At 41.3% G+C, this 23,546-nt stretch overlaps 1 protein-coding gene across 1 annotated transcript; it reads right to left on the bottom strand.

Moving 5' to 3' along the window:
* Positions 1–2,638: 2,638 nt before the first annotated feature.
* LOC107374082 (broad substrate specificity ATP-binding cassette transporter ABCG2) lies at positions 2,639–23,182 on the bottom strand. Its single transcript, XM_054736977.2, has 15 exons — positions 22,973–23,182; positions 12,059–12,118; positions 11,676–11,790; positions 11,292–11,444; positions 11,030–11,187; positions 8,011–8,162; positions 7,837–7,932; positions 7,439–7,686; positions 6,732–6,814; positions 5,982–6,071; positions 5,743–5,864; positions 5,461–5,615; positions 5,271–5,360; positions 3,094–3,206; positions 2,639–3,008 (listed from the first exon to the last, which is right to left on the bottom strand). Exons 1-15 carry the CDS (start codon positions 23,173–23,175, stop codon positions 2,861–2,863), a joined length of 1,986 nt encoding a protein of 661 aa, XP_054592952.1. The 5' UTR covers positions 23,176–23,182; the 3' UTR covers positions 2,639–2,860.
* Positions 23,183–23,546: the final 364 nt, after the last annotated feature.

The raw sequence follows: 23,546 nt of genomic DNA, 5'->3' as shown, positions 1-23,546 counted from the left end.
AAAGAAAAGACTGAAGTTATTGTCTTTGGCAATAAGATTAGGATGGATGTTATTGACTCCAAAGGAATAAAGACAAAACCCCAGATTAGAAATCTAGGTGTTATTATTGACTCAGTCCTGAGCTTCTCTGGACATATTAAGGCTATAACTAAATCAGCATTTTTTTAATCACCTTCATCTAATAGCAAGAGTAAGAGGTCTCATGTCCAGACCAGTCTTAGAGAAAATCATTCATGCTTTTATTTCCAGCCAGTTGGACTACTGCAATGGTCTTCTAACTGGTCTTCACAAAAAAAGCTGTGAAGCAACTGCAGCTTGTTCAGAATGCTGCTGCTAGAGTCTTAACAAGAACTAAGAGAACGGAGCACATCACTCCTGTTCTTAAATCTTTACACTGGTTATCAGTAAACCACAGAATAAATTTCAAAGTGCTCCCACTAGTTTATAAATCACTCAATGGCATGGGGCCAAAATACATGTCAGATCTCATTCCTGTATATAGACCCAACAGGGCTCTGAGATCCTTAGGAAACAATCAGCTAGTAGAACCTTGGGTCAGAACCAAACAGGGTGAAGATGCATTTAGCTACTATGCTGCTCACATATGGAATCAGCTCCCCCCAGAACCTCAGATCTGCCCCAACCCTAGTGTTGTTTAAATGAAAACTTAAAACCCTAATGTTCTTATCAGCCTTTGAATGAATTATGCTGCATCATCTCCACTCTGTTGTGTAATTGCTCAACCTTAATTCTGTCTTTTTCTTTTAGCTCTAAATTATAATTTTATTTGTGTTTATTTTAATTTGTGTTCACATGTTTGTTGTTGTGCCATTTCATGCCAATTGTAAAACACATTGAATTGCCCCATGTTTGAAATGTGCTAAATAAAGCTGCCTTGCCCATATGAAGAAAAAAAGCATTAAGAAAAAGAAAATGACCCTTGTCGAGTTTCTGATTAAGAGTGTAGCTTCATACGCTAGCTTAGCAGCTAAGCTAATGGTAGCCTGGAGTTTTTGAACCATTCAGAGAGAAAAACTCAGCAGAGAAACAGCAACTCGTGTCACCTCTTTGACAATATATGACTTATAATTTAGAAAAAAAAAACACCTAAAACTTACCTACTTTTTAGCTATCGCTACTGGCTCTGACTCGTCTCGTGGCTTGTGACAAACAGAACTTACGCCATGCACATACTCGTATATGTGCATCACGCCATGCACATATTTGGTCATGTGATTTTCTAAGTCAAACTATCACTTTATGATAGGGCAATGGCAACTGGAGGAGGAGCTCAAGTCACCATTTTGCTGCAGCTAGGTGCCTTTCAAAAAATTGGGGGAAAAAAGATGATGCGATTTTAGGTCACGTGACTCCCGGGTTCGAACAAGCCCTTCCGGTAAGGCAACGGCAGCTGGAGGTGAATCAAGTCGCCATTTTTTGCAGTCAGGTCCTCTTGAGGAGATTTTCTGAATGACCTCAGTTAAGACAAACTGAATATTAAACAGATCGGATAAGCTAATGTTAGCAGTTTTTGAAAACATGATGAAGCTTGATTGTTGACATTGAGTTCCACAATTATTTACAAGTCATTAGCAGGAACTATTTGTAACATAAAGGCATGAAAACTGAGTTTGAATTAACTAATGTGAAATTTTAGATAAAAGCTGTGTTTCCCCTGTAGGAGTTCTGGGACATTTCTGGAAGACGAAAGGATGACAGGGAAAATAAGCTGGCTTGGTCCTCTCAGCTATTGTCTCCATACAAAATCGACCCTTTTAGGACTTTGCTAAGACGTCAGCATATTGCAGCCGTTTTGGCAGTGAATGATGCCAGCGTTGAGCGCCAAAAGACATCAACATACATTAATAACATTGATAAAGGAAGCAACTCTTCCAATTTTACAAATGTTGGTTGTTTGGCAAAGTCTGCTGATATCATTTCCCACCATCCGTAACCTCAATCCTAGCACAGCAACTCTACTGGGCCGTTTCAGAATACATAAACTGATACAGGTACTCAGTTGGCCCTTGAAATGGCTGGAAAGGTTTGCCTTTCCAGTGAAATGGAGAAATGCCATGCTGTATAGGTCTGGAAAAATTACCCGTTCCAAAAAGTGATAATGAAAATGAGCCTATGTTTTTTTTTATCATTACACTTGGCCTTGTTTGCTCTCAGAATCTCATACTAGCAATTTACTCATTCGTCCTGATTAATTTTTCTGAACAGAGGCCATTCAAGAGGCCCCCTAAAATAGGTTAAATAATAATGATTAACAACCTCTCTTTCTTGTCTGTCAAGCACTGTTTCCATTGAGGGGTTTGGTCGTAGAGGATCGGGACACAATTTTGTCTATTGCTCTAATAAAAGCGGGTCATCCAACTGAACTGAACCATTCCACTCATGGGTCCACTTCAGTTGTAGGTCCATAGGACAATGGAGTGGCACGGCTAATGCAGATTAGCCGGTGTCACACAGCACAATCCATTTACTGCGGAACAGAAAAACTTAACTGCTTGCAACAAGCAATGTATACACCAGAGTGCTGTTGTTTGTATCATCTTTTGTACACGTATGTGACAAGATGCCAGGAAGCAGTGGCAAGGTTTGTTCAGCTTCAAAACTACAGACATTCCTCATTATCATCAACGATATACAAGATAGTATGCAGTTAGGTTTAACCTCGCATGGTAAGTGAGCGTCCAACTGGTGATCAAAATGCTGTCCTGAAACCGCCGACCCAATGCCGGACCACTACAACCTGAATCAGACCAATCCACTCAATGGAATCGCATCAAACATATTATCCAAAATGCCATAACAGAAAACTTCAAATGCACAATCGGAGGAATTTTGAGTCACACTAGGTGAACTTCTTGATGTAGCGGAGCTTCAGGTAGGCCACAATGAGGAATATGACCGTCATGACAGTCAAAGCTATGTGATTCTCCCACAATCCCCAGAGGCTGTGCTCTATTCCCAAGTAGTCCAGGTACTGCTCTCCTGTACACCTGAAACAACACAGCATAACTCCTTGTTAGAGGACGAGGACAGTTTGTGAATTGGTAAGATGCCGCTGTGAGGAATTGTACTCACATCTGGCCAGCTGTGCTCACAGTGCAGTTGTTCTTTATTCCTGACAGGTTGGTGTGTTGGATCAAAGACTCCTCGCAAAAATTCAAACCAACAAACTCATTGATCTTCAAGGCCTGAATGTGCACAATGTATGAGCATCAAATCCAGCAGCAAGTTTTAAAACTATTTAGTTTAAAACAATGATAAAATTTTAAAGGGGACACATTGTGCAAAAGTCACCCTTTGCATCCTTTTGTACTGCCATATGGGCCCCTACTGCCTCTACAAACTTCATTTGAAAAAGTCCCTGTTTGTGATGTCACAAACGAGGAAATTAGCCTAGAACCATATGCTGGAGGAGCAGTGGCTGCGTCCTTAGTTCCTCTAGGATGCCGGAGCTTCTCAGCTTAAAGCAGCCTGTGCGGGGGGATGGGTGGGCGTGGGCAGCTCCAGTTTGTTTTCTTAAAGTGACACAGAGCCCTGAAATGGCTCATTCTGGAAGGAATTGAAAGTGTCAAGAATAAAACTGCTGAAATTTCTTTATGTGATAAGGGTTTAGAGCCAGGCCCCATAATCCTGGGATTTTTATGGAGGCAACACGGAAGTAGCAAAAATTGCAGTTCCACGCTCATCCACTAGAGTGTGGCAGCAGAAGTGAGCAAATTCTCATTCACTCTCATGTTAAAAATGCTCTGTAGAAATCAACATGTTTACAGCCTGGTTCAAAAACATTTTAGGTTTAACAGATCTAGTTTACATTCATGACAACTCTGAGGGGGGTCCATTTTTTGTAACTCTTTTGTTTAAGTGGAATTTAATGCTTAAAATTCTGAATAATTGATGAGCATCAGAGCCACGTGACTTAAGAGCTAGCTCCGGGGAAAGGCCTCAGCCTCACATTAATAGATGTTTGACCATTTTCACTCTAAACCTTAGCTGTGTCCTCTGTGTTTGTGTTCGTGTTTGGATGTTAATCATGGAATTATTTGGATAAAAAGGCCGATCTGTGGTTAATGACTGCATTAACAGATCATCCAAGTAGTTTCTGCTTCATTTTTATCTGTAAGTAAATTTATATTTATGTACATTATTTTGCTGGTTGAATCATTTGCTGCTGTGGCCCCCAGACTCTGGAACTCTCTACCCCTGAGCCTGAGATCAGTGGACTCAGTGGATTCCTTTAAAAAGCAGCTGAAAACTCACTTGTTCGGGCTGGTTTTGGTGTGACCTTCATCACCCTTTCCTTATTCTGCTCTTGTTCCACCTTTCCCGAAATACACTGATTTCCCTGATTTCTATTCATTTTCTCTCTCTTTCTTTCCTTACATTTTTTATCAATTTTTTTCTCTTTCTTTATTTTAAACATATTTTTAATCATATTTTGAAAATTAAAATAAATTTTTATTTTGTTTGTTTTTGTGAAGCGCCTCATGATTTTTATCTTGAGAGGCGCCATACAAAAGATTGTTTTATTTCTTTCTTTCCATTCCCGCATCCCGGGGCAGCCGAGACTCGCAGACCAGCTTTGATGCGAGGCTGTAGTCATGCTGGTCACTTGTGGATCTCTGAGGGAGACCACAGACACACTGCAGCTCTTTTAGTTTACACTGATTCACTTTTGAGTCACTCAGCCACATTTTTCTCGTTAATATAACGTGAATATAACATGAGCATGAGCTGATGTAAAAGGCCACCGCGCCCGACTACGATCGCAGTGGTCTGAGGCTCTGTTTGTAATTTAACAGTCCCAGTCGATATTAGATCTCCACAGGCAACCAGCATGACTACAGTCTCGCACAAATGCCAGTCGGCCGTGCAGGTGGGCTACCCCGAGCCCCTTCTTAGCTTCTTGGTTTAGCTAAGTTAGCTAGTAGCAACATTGGTTCATTTGTTCCAACCATAACAGCCCCACCCTAAGCTCCACCTCTTTTCCCATTTTTTGGATTGTCTGGCCGTGACGAGACGTGTGACACGGTCAAAATGGCGGTGGCAGGAACCTCACATTTTAAATCAAAAACTTATAAATCGAGCCTATAGACATTATTTGTTCAGTATAAATATATATATATGTCGATGTTTAGAGCAAAGAACTGTATAAACATGTTTTTTCATAGACTATGTTGAGCAAAGAACTATTATAACTTCGAACAAAAAGTCATAATATGTCCCCTTTAAGAATATTTTTTGATTTTTCTTACTGCAAAACCATAACGAGGAATGCTGAAGTACTTCAGCCAAGCCAGCCAGTTCACGATACTGGGCAGGTTCACCAGGAGACCTGAAAAAATCTGAAAACGACAAAACAAACTCAGCTTGAGGGCCTTTAAAGAGGGAGTTAACCACTATTTATTTAGTATACTTGGCCTTGATTTGCTCCTGTGTTCTTACCATCATAAAGACAAATGTGATGGTCATGAAAATGTTGGCGAGAGCCACCACGCTCTGATCAGCTGAGATGGCCATAGTCATAGCTGTGGCCGTGTAGGCCACCAGAGTCACTGTCAGTGTGAAGACTAGAAAGGCTTCTGTAGTGGACTTCAGCCCTGAAGGGACATGCCGTCGTCACTGATTAATTGTTGGACTGATTTATGAGTTTTTATTCATATGATGTAGCAGCTGAACCTTAAATCTATACTCAACTGAGTTAGCTACTAGTTCTGCGGCTCTTACCGATCAGAAAGTAGACAGTGAAGCTGAAGATGACAGAGGCGACGGTGCGCATGGTCAGGTCAGCCAGGATCTTCGACAGGAAGTAGACTGATACTCTGTAGTAGCCACTGATGTATTCATGCCTGTCACAAAATGACACACGTTATAAACACAGTTGTCTGTTGCAGTGTTAGTATATGTAAATGAATAGAATGAACAAAAGCTGACTGTTCTGAACCACTTTGATTCAGGGTGCATACACAAACTGTTTCCTCTCAGTGATGAAGAGCTCAGCAGCAGACACGGTGCTGAAACACTGGTTAGTTGTGATGAAGAAGAGAGCACCCATCCTGCAGGTCATGGATAACACAGGATTAAGTGTTTGTGTCAAAAGTTACAAGCAGATCAAATTCAGGCAGCTGCTCACTAAAATAAAAGCAGGGTATAAGCTTTTAGTTTAAGACTGACACATTCAGAAGTATATTAAAATGTAGTTTGAATCCTAACTATTTGATATTTGGATTGGTAAGGAGTGAAATACCGTACTATACCATACCAACTTTATTTTCTATAGCACAATTCAAAATACAGAGTGAGAGCTGACCAAAGTGCTAAACAGGCAGGATCAATTAAAACAGAAAAAGACGAAAGCCATAAGGATCTAACCATTAATACAAGGCACCAATAGCAGGCAAAAACCAAAAAGAACAGGAGATAAAAAACACAACAGTATAAACAATAAAATGAGTCACTGTCTGAAAGCCAAGTCATAAAAGTGGGTCTTTAAATGAGACTTAAAAACACCCATTATGACCTGTTTTCCACTGAACCACGCCCAAAACCAAAAACAAGGACACCAGCAACACTTCAAACAAAGATAACATCAATAGTCATGCAATGATTTGAAACCACATCTGATTACGTCGGTGTCTGTTTTCATGCGTCCTAAATAATTAGACAGAAAACTGCTTTTGCTTTAGGAAAAACGTGTGCTAGACAGGTTCTCTAACCTGTTCTGGATCCCACTTTGATCATCTTTAACTCCAAAGAAAATGACTCCAACAATAAGAGCCAGGAAAATGTTGACTCCCAGCTGAATGGAAAAGAAAAACAACAACAAAGATTTGCCCAAACAGGGGAAATTAAAACATTTATTTGTGTTATATTATAATATTTAAACATATATTATATAAATATTTAGGACTGCAGAATACTTTTTAAACCTCCTGCTGGGAGAAAAACCTGAGAGCAACAAAAGTTTAAAGCCTAACAAGTTACAAATAACAACAAGACCAAGAGGTTCCCAGGGTGAGCGGATCAGTCAGTACATCTGAGCCTTTTTAACCTCATGTGGTCCCTCATGTGGAATCAAGGCAGCAGATATGGGACAGGTCATGGCTCCGTCATGTGACAGCCACAGATCCGGGCAAAGAGGCTTTTGTTAGATATGATATCATTTCAGATCTAGGCTCCAGGAAGCAAGAGTCAGGTCACAATAGTCACCAAAGCCGATTAAGGCACCCAGGCTATCCGGGGCACCTCTCGCGGGATTATTTTGACTTATTTAGGACCAATTAGCTGTTACTAATTCCTAAAGTGAGGAGAGTTCTAACAGCATTTTGCCGCCCTGGTTGACTAATGAGGGCACTGAAGTGACCCCTTCAAAGAGCTGTCTGTGTCTTGGTGTTAACGACCAGAAAAGAGTAGAAATGTTCACCTGAGCCACGGACGTTTGAGGGGTCAGCATGAGGTTCTGAAAGGTCCTGTGACAGACCCATCGAAGCTGGTGAAAGAAGGAGGTGTTGTAAGTGATGGTGCGAGACTTGACTTGTGAAAAACACTCCTTATTCTGGACGATGTGCTTTAGCTCTGCTTGTGTGTCACCGGAGTAGCTGCTGTTCCTGTACTCTTCTACCAGGCGCTCCTCGATGCTCTGCCTGGTGGCACCGAGCTCCAAGTCCAAACCTGCCCACAATAACAAGCGTTAATTAACATTTTATTAAATTAAACATTTTAAGATATTCATCAATGCTGGACTAACATTGACGAAATGCTGACTCTTGGTTATTATAAACTCGGCCATGATGAAAGTGTGAGGTGTACATGAGGTTCTACCTGCAGAGGTGTGGGCTTTGGTCGGCCCAGTTAAGTCTCCATTTAGAACATCAAGAAAGAAGTCAGCTGGATTGTTGTGGGGCTCACATGGATAGCCTGGAACGTAAAACACGTCTGGTGTAATCCCTGCAACTCAAAAGGGAACTTCATGGATAATGGTAATAGACTCTTCACCAATGTTGGTAAAATAGTCCAAAGCGTTTGGCGCTGGTCCGTGGTACACCATTCTCCCACCAACCAGCAGCGTCAGCGAGTCAAAGAGTCTGTAGATGGAGTAGCGAGGCTGGTGGATGGACATGATGATGGTTCTGCCATCACTGGCCATCCTGGAAACAAACACCAATGAGAGAAAAGCAACTTAATGTGACCTAAATAAAACATTTATATTTTATAACCTATCGAGCTGGGATCAGGACTTTATTACACGTGACTTGTACCATGATTTGTAACTTGTAATATATTTTGTACCTGTAACTTTTGTTTTGTGACAAGTAACTTTCGTTTTGTAACTTGCGTGCTGTGTGCATGTATGTGTGTCTGCTCTGTCTCCTCAAACCCTTGGTGGGTCATGCTGGATGCCTGAGCCAGGTTCTGTTGGAGGTTTCTTCCTGTTACAGTTTTTTCGATTGCTAAAACACGTTTCTTTCAAAACTGCACACACAAAACCCCAAACATAACACACAAATTGCTAAACCGTGGCTTCCCTTTGCAACAAAACCCTGCCATCACATATCGTAACATGTTCCCAAAATGGAACACATGTTTTCATTTGGTAAACACAGCCACATTTTCACATGACACACATATACCATTCATTGCTTAAACACAAGTAGCCTTCGGGTGAACACTACCAAGCATGGAAAGAACACTGAAGAGCAAAACTGAAAACACAAGTGTCTAAATGGAACACAATGAATTATACACTGAATGTATGACAGTGCCCACTTTTCTCTGAGACAAACATTAAACATCACACAGATTTTGAGACAAAACATTTTATTTTTACAGTCCCCCCCCCCCCCCCCCCCGATTTCGAGACAAAACATTTTATTTTTACAGTCCCCCCCCCCCCCCCCCCCAGATTTTGAGACAAAACATTTTATTTTTACAGTCCCCCCCCGCCACCCCCCCCAGATTTCGAGACAAAACATTTTCTTTTTACAGTCCCCCCCCCCCCCCCCCCAGATTTCGAGACAAAACATTTTATTTTTACAGTTCCCCCCCCCCCAGATTTCGAGACAAAACATTTTATTTTTACAGTTACCCCTCCTCACCCCCCCCCCCCCCCACCACCACCCCCACCCCCCACCCCCTCACCCCCGGCCACCCCACCCCACAAATTTTGAGACAAAACATTTTATTTTTACAGTTACATTAACCACCTCCACCCCCTCTCCCATTCAAGCATAATCATGGGGCATCATGCCTCTGGTCTCTGTCTGGCCAGAGGGCCTCATCAACATCACAGGCGATGTCCTCCTGGTCCAAAAGCGCTGGAAGTACCACCTTGAATGCCTCATGAAGCCCTGACAGGCCTCAAAGGCCACATCTCTACCAGCCTCCTCCATGGCTTGAAGCAGTGGGACCCGGCTCTGTGGATTCCTTTCGTACACCTTCCACCTCCAGGCTGAGAAAAACTCCTCAATGGGATTGAGGAAGGGGGAATAAGGTGGAAGGTATAAAATGGAAAACCGTGGGTGGTCCTGAAACCACTCATACACCTGGGTAGCCTTGCGGAAACTTACTTTTATGCTGCAGTCCCTGATTGCAAATTGCTCACCAGACATGAAAGTTTAGAGATTTGAATATTTGTGTGTTGTTGATTGAAGCTTTGAGAGTTTGTTTGACAAGTGTGTGTAAACGTGAAAATTGTGTGCTGTTTTGACAGCATGGTGATGTGAAATTGACATCAGAGTGTAAAGGAGGACAATCAGAGAGCTAATAAGATAAGGCAATCTTAAGTAGTGATAAATGGAGTCAGGTGATTGGGAACTGAAGTAGAGGTTGTGAAATTCGTGCCTCATTTTTGCTTTTTGAGTTTTAGCAATCGAAAAAAACTGTAAAAGGGAGTTTTCCTCTCCACTGTCGCTACATGCTTGCTTAGTATGAGGATTCCTGTAAAGTCAATGACACTACATTCAGTGATTCAATGCAATCAGCTGGGTTTCTTTATAGAAAACTTTAAATAATTGGAATAATGAACTGGACTCAATTTGTAATGTTTACTTTATCAACCTTGAGATGACTCTTGTTGTGATTTGGCGCTATACAAATAAACTTAATGGAATAATCCAGATTTATTATTCTGTTTTTCAAATTTTGAAATAAATCAATTAATTTATCAATTGTTTTAAACAGATAAAAAAAAAGTCTATTTTTTACCCTTCACTGACCCCAGCAACAAAAAAGGTGTTTTCGCAGCTTTTAAATTATTTGGGGCAATAAAGTCTGTAAAATATAGCAAATAATAATATAAATAAAAGAACATTGTTATTACCATTACATGATTGTATGGATTAATCCATAACATATTCAAACAATCCATTTATTTTCGGCCGATTATAAGAGGGGTCGGGTACCCATCAGCTGCCTCTGGAGGTCCACAGGTCAAAAAGATCCGATAGGACTCTTTCTTCCGTTTGACGGCCTCCCTAACCGCCGGTGTGCACCAGGGGGTTCGGGGATTGCCACCATGACAGGCATCAATGGTAAATGGTAAATGGCCTGTATTTGTATAGCACCTTCTTAGGGTTCTACAACTCCCCAAGGCCCTTCACAACACAATCAGTCATTCAGCTATTCAGAGAAGGGGTCCAGTGACTTGCGTCTGGGCAAGGGAACACGGTTTGTATAAGGGGTAGGCTGCACTTTGTCTGATCCCTCACCTAGGACCTGTGTACCATGGGTGTCCTTACCAGAGGCATAAAGTCTCAGACAACTTAGCTCCTATAGGACCATTGGATCACAGTAGGGTGGCAGCCCAGGGAGGGGCAAACAACCCGATACAAAGTTTTTTTTATTAAGTACCTTTTTTCAGTTTCGGTAAACATTTACATTTTTTTTACAAAAAATTCTGAATAAAATGCAATGAGACAAAATCAAACAAATGAACAAATAATTTCAAGATTTAACAAGAGGAGTGACACCCCCCCCCCCCCCCCCCCCAAATACAAGACTAAAAAGTTTTCATCACCTTTTCAACAGCAGCAGGACAGAATTGGCCGTGCTAGCATCCAGGCCTGTGGTTGGCTCATCTAGGAACAGGACAGCGGGATCGATAATCAACTCCATTCCAATATTAGTTCTTTTCCTTTCTCCCCCTGAGACTCCTCGGCTCATCTGTGTGCCCACCTGTTTAGGAAGTGGGATTCACAGATCAGTCATCTCATTCTGATCCTCATCTTGGGCAGGTGAGGAGTTAAAAATACAGGTGAGAGAATAACGTGATTATGCACCTTGGAGTCAGCCACTTTGGTGAGGCCCAGTTCTTTAAGCAGGTGATTGACTCGAGCCTCCTTCTCCTTCTGAGGCACGGAGCTGGGGAGCCGGAGCGCTGCAGAAAAACTAAGATTCTGCCTCACAGTCAGAGTTCCCATAACCACATCATCCTAGGAAGGAGACGAGAGAGTGAAAGACAGGAAACTAAATGTTCACTAGAAACTACAGAGGCTTCAGCTTTTACATTATATTAAAGTCTTATATGTGACAAAACTGTTTTTAATGTATTAGCTTTCACAAATTTCCTCAAAAAAAAATCGACACCAATTATACACATTCTTGCACGTTAGCAGGAACCCTTTAGGTTTTCCAGGAAAGATATTGAGTCAGGAATCACTCACCTGTACCACATATCCAGAGAGGCACTTAAAGTTAGGAGGCTGTGGAGCTCCATCAATCAGAACTTTCCCCGACAGACCCGCCGGATCCTTCCTAGCAGCCAGAATATCCAAAAATCTTAGGAAAAAGGCAGAAAGGTGATATCATAATATATTTTTGTAATTTTTTATATTATAATGCAGTTTAATTGTAAAGGTCAAAACAATATTAAAGATAATTATGTTTAACTTTTGATTAAAACTTTTTTAGGTAATTTCAGCAGATGCTTCAGTAAGATGACAGGGTTTTAATGTGTACCTTACCAGTTGTGGGGTTACAGCAGGTCCGCATGTTTATGTGCATGAGATATTTGTAATACATTTGAAGATTAAAGGGAAGCACTTACGAAGATTTTCCACTCCCAGTTGGTCCAAGAACAGCGTTCAGACCAGGTCTCATAATGCCACTGTCTCGTACACACACACACACACACACACACACACACACACACACACACACACACACACACACACACACACACACACACACACACACTGAACAGCTTTACAAATTTTTCAATTAAAATTTATGCAAAAAATTTGACTTGTAAAATAATTTATTAGATTCTAAGACATACGCTGGAAAGTCAGAATTTGTTCAGTGCATAATTTGACGGATTCTTTAGTCCAAAGTAACAAGTTACACTGTTAGACTTTGCTGGCATTTGCTAGTATATTACTGTAAAATCAACAGTAAAATACCTCTAAAAGTGTTTGCAGTGTAGTACTGTAATTTCCATGCACTGTTAGACTGTGCTGTCATTCCTATAGTATATTACTGTAAAATCAACAGTAAAATACAGCTAAAATCTTTGCAGTGTAGTACTGTATTTGGCATGTAATGGTGAGTAAATTCAACAACATCACATATTTTTCATGGTATGTCACTGTTTTAAAGAAAACAGGTAAAGTACAGCAAATATAAAAATTTGGTATACCTCTGACATTTTTCTGTCTGTGGTTTTTCAGTGGACATTTTAAAATACCTTGCTCAAATCTTCATTCAGAGTGCATTACCAAAACAATTCTTTGTGAGATCACCAAAGAAAAAACACTATGCCCCATAGTAAAGAGAAAATGCTCCAAGAATAAATGTTTTAATTGAGCTATTATAAAAGCATACAGTATGTAAACACTCACTAAAATCTGTTTAAAAATATTTTAATTATAATATAAAAAAAGATTGGATGCTTTAACCAAGCCTACATTGTAAATAAAAAAATCATCTCAGATTGATAAAATCATATTTAAGCTATACTATTAGTCCTACTGCCTAAATGACAGTAATTGACATCTGCCTGGTGGGCGATTTAAACTGATAAATGTTTACAGAATTTTATCAAAAAACTGACATGATACCAGTTTACGACTTTATACTTGTAAGAAATTTTATTTAAAATATTCCATAAAATATTGATCATTTCAAAATTCCATCAGTTGTTTTTTTGCATGTTTTCATAGCAATATTATAGGATAATTACAGCCACCAAAATTATGCTGTTGTCTATCTATTCTGTTCACTATAGATGTAACAAAAAATTCAGACAGCTATAGATGGAATCTTAAGGAAATGGGCCAGGGACGAACTCATCAAAGGTATTTTCCACCCCTAGGTATGTTTTATGTTGTTGGGTTTCCCAGAATTAGATAAGTGAAAAAGAATTCATCACTTTCACCTGATACAACCTGGATATTTGCTTTCAAAACAACAACATTGGAAACACAATATATGATCGTTGTCTTGCACTTTGAGGAAAAGAAGAAATAAAAACATTTTCCAAACACGTATCCCGAATGTGACCCATTACAGGGGAGTTGGTCAGTCTGGTAAGTATTTTACTGCATGTTTTGGCTTTTAAACTAGCTATAGCTGTGATCTTCATGCAAATTCTGCAAAATGGTCCCTGTCCATATATGTGTAAACACATTATTGAAGTTACCCGAATGTTTTAAAAACTGACAAACAAGGTGATTAATTTTCAGCTGCTACCCATGCAAAGTAATGTGATGCTTAAAACCAAATTTGTTAGGATCTACAAACAATGCATAATCTATTTTTTCAATTGTCAGCATGTGCTTGTATTTTGGACTGATAGCCAAAGCTAGATTTAACTTAAAACATATAATATTTAATGATGTTCTTTACCTCATGGACAATCCAGATTCTAAAATATCTGATGTTTTCTTTTTGTAAATATTCTATGTAAATAATTTATTTATTCATGTAATTGAAAACTCCTCCTTGAACCGTCACCTTATCGTGGTGGAGGAGTTTGAGTGCCCTAATGATCCTAGGAGCTATGTTGTCTGGGGCACTTAGTGCCCCTGGTAGGGTCTCCCATGACAAATTGGTCTTAGGTGAAGGGTGAGACAAAGAACGGTTCGAAGGATCTTTCATGGCGGTTAAAATGAAGAGTCGGAGTACCCGGCCCGGAGGGTTACCGGGGTCCCACCCTGGAGCCAGGCCTGGGGTTGGGGCCCGTGAGCGAGCGCCTGGTGGCCGGGCTTTCGCCCATGGGGCCCGGCCGGGCCCAGCCCGAACCGGATACATGGGCTCGTCCAACTGTGGACCCACCACCCGCAGGAGGAACATGAAGGGTCCGGTGCAATGCGAATCGGGTGGCAGACCAAGGCGGGAGCCTTGGCGGTCCAATCCCCGGACAAGAAAACTAGTTTTTGGGACATGGAACGTCACCTCGCTGGCGGGGAAGGAGCCGGAGCTTGTGGCAGAGGTTGAGCGGTACCGGCTAGATATAGTCGGACTCACCTCGACACATTGCATTGGCTCTGGAACCCGAGACCTGGAGAGGGGTTGGACACTCTACTTTGCTGGAGTTGCTCCGGGTGAGAGGCGGAGGGCTGGGGTTGGCTTTTTGTTAGCTCCGAGACTCTCTGCCTGTGTGTTGGGGTTTACCCCGGGGGACAAGAGGGTAGCTTCCTTGCGCCTTCGGGTCGGGGAACGGGTCCTGACTGTTGTTTGTGCTTATGGGCCAAATATCAGTTCAGAGTACCCACCCTTTTTGGAGTCCCTGGGACGAGTGCTAGATAGTGCTCCATCAGGGGACTCCATTGTCCTGCTGGGGGACTTCAATGCTCACGTGGGCAATGACAGCTTGACCTGGAGGGGTGTGATTGGGAGGAACGGCCCACCTAATCTGAACTCGAGCGGTGTTTTGTTATTGGACTTCTGTGCAAGCCGCAGTTTGGCCATAACGAACACCATGTTCGAACATAAGGATGCCCACCGGTACACTTGGTACCAGGGCAGCCTAGGTCACAGGTCGATGATAGATTTTGTAGTCGTATCATCTGACCTGCGGCCGTATGTTTTGGACACCCGAGTGAAGAGAGGGGCGGAGCTGTCAACTGATCACCACCTGGTGGTGAGTTGGATCAGATGGCAAGGGAACATGCCGCGTAGACCTGGCAGACCCAAACGCATAGTGAGGGTCTGCTGGGAACGCCTGGCAGAAGAACCTGTCAAGACGGTCTTCAACTCCCACCTCCGGCAGAGCTTTGACCACGTCCCGAGAGCAGTGGGGGACATTGAGTCCGAGTGGGCCTTGTTCCACTCTGCGATTGTCGAGGCGGCTGTTGCTAGCTGTGGCCGTAAGGTGGCCGGTGCCAGTCGTGGTGGCAACCCCCGTACCCGCTGGTGGACACCAGAGGTTCAGGGAGCCGTCAGGCTGAAGAAGGAGGCCTACAGGGCGTGGCTGGTCTGTGGGTCTCCGGAGGCAGCAGACAGGTACCGGATAGCCAAGCGGGGTGCAGCAGTGGCAGTTGCCGAGGCAAAATCTCGGGCGTGGGAGGAGTTTGGTGAGGCCATGGAGAAAGACTATCGATCGGCTCCAAAGAGGTTCTGGCAAACTGTCCGGCGCCTCAGGAGAGGAAGGCAGCAACTCGCTCACACTGTTTACAGTGGGGATGGGGAGCTGCTGACGTCAACTGAGGCTATAGTCGGACGGTGGAAGGAATACTTTGCGGAGCTCCTCAATCCCACCAATGCGCATTCCGAGGAGGAACCAGAGCTGGGAGGCCTGGGGATGGACTGTCCGATCTCGGGGGCAGAAGTTGCTGAGGTAGTCAAACAACTACACAGCGGCGGAGCCCCGGGGGCGGATGAGGTTCGTCCTGGGTATCTCAAGGCTATGGATGTTGTAGGGCTGTCATGGTTGACACGTCTCTACAACATTGCATGGTCATCGGGGGCAGTTCCTAGGGAGTGGCAGACCGGGGTGGTGGTCCCCATCTTTAAGAAGGGTGACCTGAGGGTGTGTTCCAACTATAGGGGGATCACACTCCTCAGCCTCCCTGGAAAGGTCTACTCCAAGGTACTGGAGAGGAGGGTCCGATCGATAGTTGAATCTCAGATAGAGGAGGAGCAATGTGGTTTTCGTCCTGGCCGTGGAACTGTGGACCAGCTCTATACCCTTGCAAGGGTGATGGAGGGGGCATGGGAGTTTGCCCAACCAATCCACATGTGTTTTGTGGATTTGGAGAAGGCTTATGACCGTGTCCCCAGGGGCACCCTGTGGGGGACACTCCAGGAGTATGGGGTGGGTGGCTTTCTGTTAAGGGCCATTCAGTCCCTTTACCAGAGGAGCGTGAGTTTGGTCCGCATAGCCGGTAGTAAGTCGGACCTGTTCCCAGTGAGGGTTGGACTCCGCCAGGGCTGCCCTTTGTCACCGGTTCTGTTCATCACTTTTATGGACAGAATTTCTAGACGCAGCCGTGGTGTGGAGTGTGTCGAGTTTGGTGGCAGGAGAATCTCGTCTCTGCTTTTTGCGGATGATGTGGTCCTCCTAGCTTCATCCAGCTCTGACCTTCAGCTCTTGCTGGGTAGGTTCGCGGCCGAATGTGAAGCGGCTGGGATGAGGATCAGCACCTCCAAATCTGAGACCATGGTTCTCGACTGGAAAAGGGTGGCTTGCCACCTCCGGGTCGGGGGAGAGGTCCTACCTCAAGTGGAGGAGTTTAAGTATCTCGGGGTCTTGTTCACGAGTGAGGGTAGGAGGGATCGGGAGATCGACAGGCGGATTGGTTCGGCGTCTGCAGTGATGCGGACGCTGAGCCGATCTGTCGTGGGGAAGAGGGAGCTGAGCCAGAAAGCCAGGCTCTCGATTTACCGGTCGATCTACGTCCCAATCCTCACCTATGGTCATGAGCTTTGGGTAATGACCGAAAGAACGAGATCGCGGATACAAGCGGCCGAAATGAGTTTCCTCCGTAGGGTGGCCGGGCTCAGCCTTAGAGATAGGGTGAGGAGCTCGGACATTCGGGAGGGACTCGGAGTAGAACCGCTGCTCCTCCGGATCGAAAGGAGCCAGTTGAGGTGGTTTGGGCATCTGGTCAGGATGCCTCCTGGACGCCTCCCCGGGGAGGTGTTTCGGGCATGTCCTGCCGGCAGAAGGCCCCCGGGTCGACCCAGGACACGTTGGAGAGGTTACATCTCCAATCTGGTCCAGGAACGCCTTGGGGTCCTGCCGGAGGAGCTGGTGGACAAGGCCGGGGAGAGGACGGCCTGGAGCTCCCTAGTTGGGATGCTGCCACCGCGACCCGGACCCGGATAAGCGGAGGAAGACGAGACGAGACGAGACGATGTAATTGAAAAAACAGTTCTCTGTTTATCATTTTCTTGAATTACTTTTCCCTATATTTTAGTCACTCAAGCACATCTCAGATATGAATAAGAAAACTGCTTGTGCCAAAATGTTTCTGCCACTTATTGTTTTGCTCTTGATCATTTTTTCTTTTTCTTTTTTTCTTTTCAAAGGTAAAAGGATTTGCTTCACATTTTCTGTAATGGAGACTGTTATCAAAGTCAGTTTGTTTCCTTGACTTCTCTTGTGTATGACATTTGTTTTCAATAAAGTTAGGAGCAAAAAAAAAACAAAGGCTAATTTGGCAATAAGTGTTTGCAGGTGAAGGCTGCTGGCAGTGCATGCTGTGATATGCAGAACAGGTTGGAGAGGTTTAACTCTGATATTGAGGTCAAATAATATTCCTTTTTGTGGCCAGTGTGAAAGCTATACTACTTTCCGTTTTTTGAGGGGATGTTACATTTTAGGCATATTTGAGCCTTTTATGACTATTTAGCCTACTGTTAAGGTACTGTTTAGTTTTCTATGCATTTTTGTTGTATTGCTTAAACTATCCCTGGAAAAGAAACTATTGAAGATATAGAGTACTTCAAATGTTTCTCTGTAAATATTGTGGATTCCGTGCACACAAATTTATATTGTTCAGTTCACATGTTAGAAGCTATAAACACAATGCAAACTATATGTTTTCTTGTGGACTTGAGAATTGTAAAGCCACTTTTAAAACATTCACTGCCTTTCATTCCCATATGCACAGAAATCATAGACGAGGGGAGAACACTGAGGAGGAGATCTGGAAGTTCACTGGAAATCTTAGCTGACAAGTTCCTGGATGTGGGTATGTTGGACAAAATATTAAAACTCTTTGTGCCCATCTGAGGATCCATATTAAAGATGGAAAAAAAGTAATATGCCCATTTAAAGGTTGCTCTAAATATTTCAGTGTTCGAACATCATTCTCTAGTCATATTTCTCGGAAACACATGCAGTCAAAGACTGTTCAACAGACAAGTCAACAAGAAATTGGTGACATTAACATGGTACAAGGACAGACAGGACACCTTAGAAGACAGACATTTACAGAATGCTACAAATAATGAAGAGCCATTTCTAAATCAATTGGCAATGTTTTATTTAAAAATGCAAGCTAAAATGCTTTTGCCAGCCAGCACTATACAGTGCATCATAGAGGAATTCCAAGATCTTCACAGCTCTGGAGTGCACAATGTTCTTGGAAAACTGTTTGATAAACTTTCTGCATTTGATATACCTGAAGCATCTATAAACAATATTATTCAGGAACTTTCACAAAATGACTTCCTATCACATTATCCAGAGCTTATACTTCACTTTGGGCCACTTATTCATTTATGGACTCTTAGGTTTGAGAGCAAGCACTCTTATTTCAAACAATGTTCAAGAAAAGTGCATAACTTTGTCAATTTATGCAAGACTCTGGCTGAACGGCATCAGCTACTGCAGTCCTACCTCTTGGCAGGGCAAATATTTCCACCTACAATTCAAATAATTGGAGAAGCAAATGATTATAGACATCATCTTTACAACTCTGCAACTCAGGATGCTGTGACAAAAGCAGATGCATCTAATCACAACATGCTAGATGTGTCAGCAGTTGTCTACAAAGGTACCAAATATGTCAAAGGTCATGTTGTTGTAGTAGATCACACTGATGAGAGCACTGAGTTTGGGAAGATAGTTGTGATACTTGTTAATGATTCTAAATTGTACTTTGTGCTAGAATTGCATCAGTCAGTATGCCTTATTGACCTTGGACTTTATTGCCTACACTGCCCTACAGACAGAAGTTTGTGTGTAAATGCTGACAGTCTGATGGATTATTACCCAATACCCCTTTATAACATGGCAGATCTTTTTGTTGTCTCCCTGCACCATTCAGTTTCTTCATGATTTTTTCCCCTTATATTTCAGTGATGGAAATTGAAGATGAAATCACATGCATCCTGCCAGAATTGGAGAGACAGAAAGTACTGTCCTTTGCAGACCACCTGAAAGATGTCATTGGTGTCCAACAAAAAAGTGACCTTCTGTTAGTAGAGGCAGATGATCTCAAACATTTTCTTACACCAATTCAAATACGTAAACTACTACTTGCATTTAAGAAAGGTTTGTATACATTTTGTATACATCTGACTATTTATCAGCTGTAGGTCACACGGGTCACTGATTCATTTCTTTTTTACATTATGACCATCAGTTGCCAATTTCTTCTCACTATACCATTCTGGATGTTAAACTACAAAGCATTTTATTGAAGAGACTTTTACCGGATATTGGTATGTTTTTCTGTTTTAATGGAAGAAATCAAATAAAAAAAGATAATCCAGTGCATTTTGTTTACATCTTGATCTTAAATATATCCAACTATTACACAAACAAGTGTGCAGGTGTGTGTGTGTGCACGCACAAGTATAAACCTTTTATTTTGGGAGCCTTTATTTTATTACAGTATGTTACCATTTACTCGTATCTTAGTAAAATATGACATGAAAAAGGTAAATTACTGCCCACAAAAACACAGTAACCTCTGACAGCGTTGACTATTTTCAGTAGCAAAAGTGTATGTTTACGGTAAATCACTGGAAAAGGTATTGCAGCATACCTTGAAATGAGTTTACGGTAACATACCATAAACATACAGCACAACACATATTTATTAATCACGGTAAAATGTTGCGTTATTGATGTAATTTTCTTGCGAAATATATTACGGTATTTTACTGGCAACACTGTTGCCAGTATCTCACCGGCATGCAGTCAGAGGGTTTTTTACAAAAATATAATAGACGGTATAATTCTGGGATCAACACTAAGTGGTAAGTTACCGTTAACCATGCATCACGGTATCATGCTGGCAACAGTGTTGCCAGTTTATTACCGTAAAGTGGATAGGTAAAGTCTAACAGTGTACCTAACATGCATGTGGAGAAAACCCCACTCAGAAACGATGACATTCAATCCTGAGGCCTCTTTGCTATGAGGCAACAATACTAGTTGTTCTCAAATCCCCTGACCTAAAACCAAAGTCACACAAAAGCACCACAAAGGGCCAGTGATACAACACGAAAATCAAAAGTCTGCAGATGGATCACGTGACTCTGTTTAATTCGCTCCCCTGGCAGACGGCTCCCTAGTGCATTAGAGAGATTATATGCAAGAGCCCATGCTTAATATAACATAATTAACAGAGACACAGGTAAAGGTCAAAACACTTGTGAAATTAGTCATTCTTCCATGGGAAATGTCATGTTTAATACCATCTGAGAGGAACCGTGGTAGGAACCCATTCACCATTGTTCTGCTGTCTAAATAGATGGATAGATAGATATTTTTATTCGGTCAACAACAGTAATTTATCAATTTTACATAAAAGTAATCAAGCAACCGAAAAAAGGAAAAGGTTGAAGCCTAGTGGCTTATAATTAGCCTATCCTTAACTCCCACAGAGATAATCAAATCCTCAACCAAGGCTGATAGATAAGATGCATAACATTTAAAGAAAAATCAATGATAAATCAAGAAATCAAATCAACACAAGGTTAGACATCAAACTAAGTTTCTATAACTTTGGAAGATGCAAATTTTTAAATATTTCTTGAAAAAAAGACAAAGAATAACATCTTCAGTTCATCATTAAGTCCATTCCATAACTTCACTCCCAAAATCGACACACGTCTATACTTAGCATTAGTTCTCACTTTAGGTATTTCAAACATATAAGACCCCCTCAAATCATATTTTCCATCTCTTAATTTAAACATACTTAAAATACAAATTGGAACATTCTTTTTCGCCACTCTATACATCATTTCTAAAGTTTTAAGATATATAATGTCCTTAAATTTTAACATAGCTGATCCTACAAAAAATTGGTTTGTGGACTCCCTATATTTAGCTTTATTTATTATTCTAATAACTCTTTTTTGCAATTTAAAAATTGAATCCAGATATGTTTTGTATGTTTTCCCCCAAATTTCCACACAATAACTCATATAAGGCAAGCAAAGGGAAGTGTACAGTAAATAAAGGCAGCTCTTGTGCAATAAATCTCTTGTTTTGTAAAGAATAAAAATAGACTTAGATAATTTCCATTTCACATGATCTATGTGAGACTTCCAACAAAGTTTATCATCAATTATTACTCCTAAAAATTTAGTCTCATATTCTCTTTCAATTTCAACATTATTTAGATTCAATTTTACTTCAATATTACTCTTAATACCTCCAAACAACATAAATTTTGTTTTACTTTCATTCAGTGATAGTTTATTAAATACAAACCATCTATTAAACTTCATCAATTCTGTTTTCACTGTTTTCAGTAATTCCTTTATGTTATCTCCAGAACAAAATAAGTTTGTATCATCAGCAAACATCACACATTTTAAAATATCACTAGCTGTACAAACATTATTTATATAAAGTAAAAATAGCTTTGGTCCCAACACCGATCCTTGCGGAACTCCACAAGTTACTTTTCTAAGTTTAGATTTCATATTATTAATACTCACATATTGGAACCTTCTTTCCAAGCAACTATTTAACCAAAGTTGAACAACACCTCTTAAACCAAAATCTTTCACATTTCTGTAACTGTAAAGAATGATCTATCGTATTGAAGGCTTTGCGTAAATCAATGAACACACCTATTCCAATCTGTTCTTTATCCAAAATTGTTGCAATATTTTCAATAAATTCCACCACTGCTAGAGATATTGAGCGATTTCTTCTGAACACATACTGATGGTCATTCAATAAATATTTCTCAAGAAAAGAATTTAGTCTGTTTTCAAATAGTTTTTCAAGAATCTTTGAAAATGTAGGCAGCAAAGATACTGGTCTATAATTTGACACAACCTGTTTATCTCCATTTTTATATAATGGGATCACGTTGGCAATTTTCATTTTCTCTAGAAAAATTCCAGTTTGAAATGATTTGTTACAAATATGTTAATGGTTGAAGGATACTATGAAGAACTTCTTTAACTAATTACATATGAAGGCCGTCACAATCTATAAGGATACAAGGAGCTTTGACGTAAATACCATTCATCTTAAGGAGCAACAAGCTCACTCAAAGTGTGATCAATATAACATGAACCCAATACCAGGATTTTAGGGTGATTACTCCAACGTCACCCTAGGCATGATATCAGGGTGACGTTGAGGTGATAATTCCTGATATACCACTCTTCCCTCTGCTGAGCCGACACTGAAACCGGCTGAGCCGGTCGTTTTGATGGAACATTTGCGGGATGCACGCTGCTGTTTGAGCCACATTACTAACTAACTAACTAACTAACTAACTAACTAACTAACTAACCCTTGGGTTGAGGCTGGTATTGGCTGAGCAGGACATTTTGATGGAACATTTGTGAGGGTGCATGCCCCTAATAAAGAACTAATTTCCTCCTTTGCATTCGCTAAACCTCCAAATGATCAGTTTATTGATGTGAGATAACATTTTAAAAAAACCTTACAAGACACTTTTATTATAAAAATGTATACAAATGTTTGGTTACAAACAAGAACTCTTAATACTTGTGATGTTTTTCTAGTGATTTTGGTGAAGTGGGAATTACAACACATAAAAAGTGACATTAAAACTAGTTTTAAACTTACTTCAGGTCCATCAGTATCTCCTTAGGGCCTGTCCTGTGGCACAGAAAGCTGCTGTTCAGCTGTACTTCATAATGGATGTCGTGGAAGCTCACAGTGGACCCACAAGGCTGTTTGGCCCAGTCCAAAGCTGGCCCAACCTTTGACTTCCCATTAGAGTCAAAGTCCTCCATCATTGCAATGTTGATGTGACCGGATTGCTCCATCTATTTTTCCCTCCCAAACTGCAGGTAGACGAAAAAGCTTTATTTATAAAGGCGGTGAATTGTACAGTTCATTCACCAGTTTAAGAATCTCCTTCAGGGTAAAGGTAGTGTCAGTTTTAGTGGGAGGACATAATTGAATCAGTTAATAAAACTATAAAAACAATAATCTCAGATAAAAAAACCCACAAATCTTCAGTCAAATCCAACTTATAAATGTATAACTAGATGTAATTATTACCTGTAGAAGGTGGAGGGGCAACTGGGAGATATGGAACTTTTAAAATCTTTATTTTCACCTCTTACATCCAAACTTTAAATGTTACTATTTTACATGTCAGACAATTGTTTGCATAAAACGCAAATAAACAGTT

The sequence above is a fragment of the Nothobranchius furzeri genome, chromosome 4, assembly GCF_043380555.1.
Source record: "Nothobranchius furzeri strain GRZ-AD chromosome 4, NfurGRZ-RIMD1, whole genome shotgun sequence".
Classification (NCBI taxonomy): domain Eukaryota; kingdom Metazoa; phylum Chordata; class Actinopteri; order Cyprinodontiformes; family Nothobranchiidae; genus Nothobranchius; species Nothobranchius furzeri.
The sequence above is the reverse complement of the archived record's forward strand: the minus strand, read 5'-3'. Positions and strand labels throughout refer to the sequence as shown.

What these genes read in the sequence shown, in the direction of transcription:
- LOC107374082 (XM_054736977.2), bottom strand. Translation starts at nt 23,175, where the DNA reads ATGGAGCAATCCGGTCACATCAACATTGCAATGATGGAGGACTTTGAC. An exon ending in GTCCTGCTGCTGTTGAAAAG is followed by an intron (nt 8,163 to 11,029) that starts GTGATGAAAACT and finishes GTTTGTTTCCAG; the next exon opens with GATGGCCAGTGATGGCAGAA. An exon ending in GTGAGCACAGCTGGCCAGAT is followed by an intron (nt 3,009 to 3,093) that starts GTGAGTACAATT and finishes GTGTTGTTTCAG; the next exon opens with GTGTACAGGAGAGCAGTACC.